This window comes from Chrysochloris asiatica, unplaced genomic scaffold, assembly GCF_000296735.1.
Source record: "Chrysochloris asiatica unplaced genomic scaffold, ChrAsi1.0 scaffold00036, whole genome shotgun sequence".
Classification (NCBI taxonomy): Eukaryota; Metazoa; Chordata; class Mammalia; order Afrosoricida; family Chrysochloridae; genus Chrysochloris; species Chrysochloris asiatica.
This window is the reverse complement of record NW_006408554.1, coordinates 24,147,047-24,155,047: the sequence shown is the minus strand read 5'-3', so window position 1 is coordinate 24,155,047 and position 8,001 is coordinate 24,147,047. Positions and strand designations below refer to the sequence as shown.

General features: G+C 37.4%; 1 protein-coding gene across 1 annotated transcript in view; it reads right to left on the bottom strand.

Moving 5' to 3' along the window:
* SNTG1 (syntrophin, gamma 1) overlaps positions 1-8,001 on the bottom strand; it is a 461,475-nt gene that overhangs the window by 129,603 nt on the left and 323,871 nt on the right. The window contains exon 12 of the mRNA XM_006860086.1: positions 3,079-3,150. Within this exon, the coding sequence (XP_006860148.1) occupies positions 3,079-3,150 (72 nt within the window). The remainder of the gene's footprint in view (positions 1-3,078; positions 3,151-8,001) is intronic.

The window sequence follows — 8,001 nt, the reverse complement described above, 5'->3', positions numbered from 1 at the left end:
TTGATGGCACCTAACAACAACAACAACAACATTTAATCTGTATGTCAAGCAAATAATCCAGAAGCTGGATTATATGAAGAACATGGTAATATGCAGATGATACAATCTTGCTTGCTGAAAGTGAAGAGGGTATAACGTACTCACTGATGAAGTTTATAGATGGCTGCCTTCAGTATGGATTGCACCTCAGTGTAAAGAACACAAAAATCCTCACAAATATACTAATAAATAACATTATGATAAATGGATAAAAGATTGACATTGTTAAGGATTTCATTTTGCTTGGATCCACAATCAAAACTCACACAAGAAGCAGTCAAGAAACCAAATAACATATTTGGCTAACCTGTTGCACAATACCTATTTAAAGAGCAAAGGTACCAGTTTGAAGACTAAGCTGGGCCTGACTGAAGCCATGGTATTTTCAATTGCTTCTTATACATGTGAAAGGCTGAAAATGAATATGGAAGACTGTAGAATAATTGATGTATTTGAGTTATGGTTTTGGGGATGAATATTTAATATACCATGAACTGTCAGAAAAACAATTAAATCTGTATTTGAAGAGGTACAGCTAGAATGCTCCTTAGAAGCCAGCATGGCAAGACTTTATCTTTCATACTTCAGATATGTTATCAGCAGAGAACAATGCCTTGAGAAGGACATCATGCCTGGTAACGTGGAGGCTCAATGAAAAAGAAAACGATCTCAGTGAGATGGACAGACAGAACGGCAGCTGCAATAGATTCAAATGCAACAACTGTGATAATGATGTAGGACTAAGTGGTGTTTTGTTCTGTTGTATACAGGGCCGTTATGAATCAGAGTGGACTTAATTACACCTAAGAACAATAACTAAAAATTGGAAGTGGATAAGAACTTTCCCTCAGATGCTGATATATCATTTGGCAGTTGCCAAAACATATTTCGCTGACAATCATCTTAATGGCTCCAGAGTTGTGCATATATAATTAGGACCACAGACACTATTGAGAAGGAAAATTATGAGCACTTTGAGGTTACCAAAATTTTCTTCTCTCTACTTTTAGACTTTTATTTTTTTACTCATTTCAGCATATTTTAAATGTTCCAATATTTTCTACTCTATCACATTTTTAAGTAGAATAGCAACAACTGCATAAAATGCAAGGTGTTACTTTCTGCTTGTTTGCACAAGCAATGTCAAAGTTAAGTAAGGATTTGTCAAATGTACCTTCAAACATTCACTCCAGAATGGATTCTGAAAGATTATTTGACTGAAAATAGAGAGATAATTTGAAAAATCACAGATTTCTTGGTGATTTGGATTGCAAACATTTTGTGACACAAAGATGTATTGAAACATTATCCACAATAACCCAAATGTGTAAACAACTCAAGTGCCCATCAACAGATGAAAGGGCAATCAAAATGTGGTCTAGTCATACAATGAAATAGCATTTATCCATAAAGGAAAATGACTTCTAAGACATGCTACAACATAGATGAACCTTGAAAATATAATGCTGAATGAACATTGTATTATCTCATGAGCTGAAATATCTAGAGTGTCATGCACAGAAACAAAAATTACTTATTGGCTCACAAAGATAGGTGGGTGGGATGAATGAATTATTACTTAAGTGGTATTGAGTTTCCATTTGGGATGATGAATAATATTTGGAAACAGATAATGGTGATGATTCTATGGCATTCAAATGTCATTGAGTTGTACAGCTAAAAATGACTAAAATGGTAGCTGGATGCCATCCAATTCTTCCAGTCTCATGGCAATGGAGGTAGTTATTCATGGAAGCAATTAGCCACATGTTCCATTCTATCTTCCTATTCCTCACTCTCCTGCTTCCTTGGTTGCTGCAGATGAATAGAGACCGATTCTTATACCTTGGAGAGATGCTTTCAAGCCTTCAAGAACACAGAAACCACAAAAAGAACAAGGAACTGGAGTCACTAAACGTGACAACAGGCCAATTCACTGGGATATCCCATGAAACCATGAACTGAATGGTGTCTGGCTATTGTTACTGAACTTTTTATTGAAATTCTATAGAAGATTAGATATTCTGATCACAAGCTAGAAATTGTAGTAAAGAATTTCAAATTCCCAAGGAAATCAGACTTTCTGAAGCCATGGAAGCTGGATGAACCTCCAAAAGATAACTTTTTAATATCATGCCTTAAACCAAAAATAATTCCCAGTGCTTTCTTAAAATCAAATAATAGTTTAGCTAAATTAGTAAAGTATGTTTGCTTAGAACATTGTTTTCTTTTAATAACTATCTATCTGGGATCAAATTGACAACAGCAATTTGATTCACTAGGAAAATCCTAAAGATAAGGAAGGAAATTTAGGAAGTTTATGTTAAAAACATAGTAAGAGTTATGTTAATGGGGGAGGAAGAAATTTAAAAGGAGGGTGATAATGCTTGCACTCCTTTAAGCATGTAGTCAATGTCACTAAACTGTGCTAGTGAAATTGTAAAATTAGTGTATGTAATCCTGTGTAGATCTTCAACAACAGTCAAAATAATGTACACAATTTTAAAAATAGTTAAAATGGGTATTTTTGTTATTTTGTAAAAAAATTATTTAGAAAATATTTCTTTTGAGAAAAAATGGGAGAAGTCCTGTGTTTCTTACTGCAAACAGACTTATGACAGTTTTGTGCCGTTTTGCATACTTGAAGAGATAATTAAAATCCAAGAAAAAAATAATACTTCTGTTTTTATTTTTTCTGCAATTTTCTAATCCAAGATTAATTCAAATATTTCTCTATTTTAATCAGCAATACAAACAAAACTTATTGTTACAATTGAAGTTCAAATTTAACCTGCTTTCAGCTGATCTTTCTGTTCCTTTCTCTACAGATTCTCACCATAGTTCTCTCATTCCCCTGCCACTGAAGGAGTGCAGAATCAGCCTCAAAGTTATCTGAAACACTATGAGAGGACAGCATTCTCTAAATCCTCGCTAGGGTCTTTTCTTGTATCCATGTTGTTTTTATGAGCTACGTACGATGTCAGGGACCACTAAGAGCTGAGCAGGTATAATTAACATAATGATATTTATTGATCATACCTTAAGAATCTTACACATAATCTCATAAATGGAAAATGTTTTCTCAGCACGGGTCCAATCCCAGGTGGTCACCTTTAAAGATAGAAAATATTTCATTAATTTTAGACAAATAGCCCATATATTCGTTATTTTACTTGTATAATACGGTACATCCCAAGTTGAACATTCATTGGTATATCTATTTAGCTGTGTGATAGTTAAAATTTTCTCTCAAATTGACTGGGCCAGGATTCTCAAAGGTTTGGCAGTTAAGATGTAGCAGTGCCTCAAGATAATATCTACTATAATGTAACCAAAATCATGATGAAATCAGCTGTGGGCAGATAATCAATTGAATGTCAGTGTCCTCATGGGTGTGGCCTGCTTCCAATATATATGACACTCAGGCAGTTTGCTTGGTTTCTTCTAGGTCTGGATAATGCATCTGGCTTATCTGGCCTCGAGTCAGTGACCTGCTCTATTGCCGGCTGATGGATCCCAGGAGTTGTCAGTAGCCTGCCATCTCACATGCCAGCCTGCTACATACTTCTGATCTTGGCTTATTTGACCAACAGATTTGGGACTTGTCCACCTCAACAACTATGTGAGATACTTCCTTGATATAAACTTCTCTATATGTATACATGGAGTCCCCCTGGTGTGGCACTGTGGGTTAATGCACCAAACTGTAAGGCCATTTGAACAGCAAGGTCAGTGGTTCAAGCTCACCAGCTGTTCCTAGGAAACCCAACACAGGGTCACTACGGGTTGGAATTGACTCAACAACACTTAACAGCAACAAAAACAGTATGTATACATATGGAAACCTCACTGGTTTTGCTTCTCAAGTGAAACCAGCCTAAGTCATTTGGTACCAAGAACGATTCTAGAAGTTTAGGGAGACTTGTGAACTCCTGAACCCATGAACACTGACCTAACTATTGAAGGCTAGAATTTACAGTGAAGGGGCCAGCTTGTCTGAAGTGGGGGAAGGTGTGCAAGGGAACCCAAATTTACAGATGGTACCCATTTGACTTAGCTCAGATGGCTTGCTGATCAAAACTCATCCAGAAAAGATAAAGAAATTTGATACAGGAAGCAAGTATACATTGCTACAATTTGATGAACTGTACCTTTGCTTATGGATGTAGTTGCTCAAAATTCCAACTGAAAGAGAATGATTCTTTATATTAAGGATCAAGTCTGCCCCCTTAGTACACAGGGTTTATAGGGATGGGTAACTTAGACATTGGTTAACAAAAATGGGGGCTATAAAGGCACAATGTGACTGTCTTATAATCTTTCAATCATGTGCATAATTTCAAAATGAGGGAGGTAAGGTAGAATCTCCACTGCATAGCTTTCTACTTGTCTAGATGGGTCTGGTGAAATGGGATGGGGGAGGATGGAGATAGGATTCTTTTGATTCAATTGTGAGTACTTGTTATCATGACTAATTGCAACTGTCACAATTGTAAATGTAAGAGATATGAAACAAAAATGGGGAGTAGTTAAGCTTTCATTCCAGGAACAGAGGACCCTAGAACCAGCAAGAGGGAAGTGCATGAGTGAAGTGTGGAATCCTATCCAGAAAAGTGGTGACAACAGAGATGTAAGCAGACGTGATGGCATGGAGAGATGGAGCATCTGAGGACTCTAGACCTCAGAGAAAAGTTGTGCCTGTAGGCAGGAAACTGGCTTGCAAAATGCACCCTCTAGACATTGAAATGAATATATATTTTCTGTGTGTTTTGTGTATATCAAAAAAGGGGGCGGTTAGGGGATAGAGGTAAATACTGTTAATCGATGGTACATGGAGAGGACTGTAATCATTGTAATAAAACAATATATGATTTGATGCATGTAAAACTGATGATCTGCCCTGAAAACTATCAATAAATTCATACATATACACAAAAGAGTAGTTCTAGAGAAACACAATCATAAATATGAGTTTTCTAAACAGGATTTCAAGTGTAACTAATTTTAAAGGCACTAATAACAATAACTCTGTGTACACTAGTAAAGAGGGTTTGTTGTAAGTATTATTGAGTTGGTTCCATTTCACAGTGACCCTCTGTAGGGTTTCTGAGGAGTGGCAGGTGAGTTTGAACCACTTGCAGTTCAAACTGACCTTTCAATCCAATGCATTATCCTGTGGTGCCACATGACTGCTGTTGCTAACCCATGGCATGAGATGGTAATATTAACACAAAAATATCACCACCAATAGATAATGTGTTGCAGTAAGGAGATACTTTTCTGCAATTTTGTCAGGATGAGAAGTATAGAGGATCTGGTTGACTGGTTCAGCTTACAACAGACCAAGTGATAAAGGGAAGAGTTTAACTCGAGGCGAAGGCATCATAGCTCAACCACCACATATAAGACCTCAAAATTTCTACTTGTAACCTGAAGGAAAGTCTTCTTTCTTATAACGACAGAGCTGATTTTTCTAAAAAAAACAAAACCCAAAGTCTATTGTAAGAGTGGCTGAATGATGGCAGCTGAATTCCCAATCTCTAAGGAGCTCTGGTAGCGTAGTGGGCTGTCAACCTCAAGGTCAGCAGTTTGAAATTACCAGTGGTTCCATGGGAGACAGATGAGGCGTTCTGCTCCTGTAAAGATCTGTAGCCTAGGAAACCCAGTGAAGGGTCACTATGAGTTGGAACTGACTCCAAGGAACTTAACAACAACAACAACAATGGTATCTGATGATAAATTTTAGGTGTTTATTAGGAAGAAATGGATCCTGAAACTAGATTGGGATATTTGGGCAGATTATCAGTTAGCTGGGGATACAGAACTCTTAAATTCTGTTACATCGCTTCTGTCAACAGTACCAGCCCCCCTAGTCTCGTGTGTTGAAATTAACAAAAGCATGCCAGATGAGTCATGGCCTAAGATATCATTTGATGAATTATCTGGGGACTTACCTGAGGCAGATGCCTTGCAAAACATTACTGAATATTCCCAGGAAATACAACCATTACTCATCATTAATTCTAGTCCTACAACTAGACTTAAGCAACAACAACAGCTACCCCCAAAAGGTGAAGTGCAAATTGTGACTCAGGAAGAAGTGTGATACACTCCAAAATACCTGCTTGATTTTTCTAATAAGTACAAGAAAAATCTTAAGATTATGTATGGGAACAGCTATTAATAGTGTGGCATAACAGTGCAAGGTATATAAAATTGGAGTGTATTTGATATAGGCAAACTAAACACAGATTTTTCATTCAATGTTTCAGCTCAACAGTTATGAGAGAATCTTCTAATAGTTGATTTGCTCAATATATTCACTGAAGCATATATTTACCAGAGGCCTACAACAAGTAAAGTTATAAAACCAAATCTACCTTTGTATATTGTAGAAGACAGTATCCAAAGAATTAGGAAAATGGGCATGCTAAAGTGGACTTATGAAGCTAGACCCAAAGACTCACACATAGACTTCCCAGAGAACACAGCTTTTACGATAGTGAGGAATAAGTGAATGAAGGGAGTGCTAGTCTCCTTGAAGACTGTGCTTGTTAATTTTTGTAAATCATATTTGAGTTTAGGAACTGCCATTAATTGAATTAAGACTTTTAACTACTATGGGGTTGAACCAGTGGCAGGAACCAGTGGCAACACTTAATCAACAAAGATGTAGCTGTTGTGGTTATTGTAATGGACAGCAAAACCAATGTAGTAATCAGAATATTCTGACTTGTGTGGATTTATGGTACTGGCTACCTAGGAAGGATATCCTTACGAGTTAAATAGATGGGAAACCTAATCAATATTAACTTGAATGTAATGTGTCCTTTGGACCCAGAGATCCCTGGACACGAACCTCTTTAATCCAGAGACAGAAAGCAGTGACATCAGAGATGATAGAGGAGCAGCAACAGGGCAAAGAGAGAATGAGAAGAAACACTGTGATTTCCAACCTATAGAGCAGTAAAGCTGAGTGACTTTGGAAAGGAAATTTGCTTACACACCAGGGTGTCTCCAGGTTCTTAATTAGAGTAGCTATATTTATTGCTTCTAACTGTAGAACTAGAGCGAGTGCCTTCAGGCTGAGGCTCATGGTGGAATGGTGTGCCTAGTCAGAATTTATTCGTCATCCTAAAAGAACTTAATATCATTGGCCTGGCAGATAGAGGCCAGCATGTGGACACATTAGAGGAGAGGCTGTCCAGACTGGAAGAACTGTGTCCTCAACATCTCTGACCCTGTATTATAACCTGTTAACTTCTCTAATAAAATCCTTAACTATGAGCATTGTAAAAGTGATAGTTTAAGGTTTGTGTCAATTTGATTGGGCCAGGATTCTATATCATTTGGAAGTTTATTGTTGTTGTTAGCTGGCATAGAGTTAGGTCTGACTCATAGCAACCCTATGCACAACAGAAGGAACACTGCCAGGGTTAGCACCACCCTGACAATTGTTGTTACATGTGAGCTCCTGGCTGCTGCCACTATGTCAATCCATCTCATTAGGAGGTCTTCCCCTTTTTGTTGACCCTCCACTTTACCAAGCATGATGGTATTATCCAAGGATCATTCCTTCCTGAGAACATGACTGAAATATGAAATCTGATTATACTGGCTTCTAAGGAGTAATCTAGTTGTACTTCTTGCAACACAGATTTGTTTTTCTAGCATTCCATGGTATTTTTATTATAGTACTCCAATACCAAAATTGAAAGGCATGTATTTGTGTAAAGTCTTCCTGATTCACTGCCCAACTTCCATATGCATATGAGGTGGTTGAAAATACCATGGCTGAGGCAGGGCTTGATGGTAGCAAGGGTGGAGGTGCAGTGAGGTCCACCATCAGCGATACCACAGAATACGAGGAAAAGGAGATTTAGGGCAGAGTTTCAAAACTCATAACCACATAGGTAGGAATATTTTTAAAAATTTGAAGGCTTATAGTTGGTAGAACTTGTA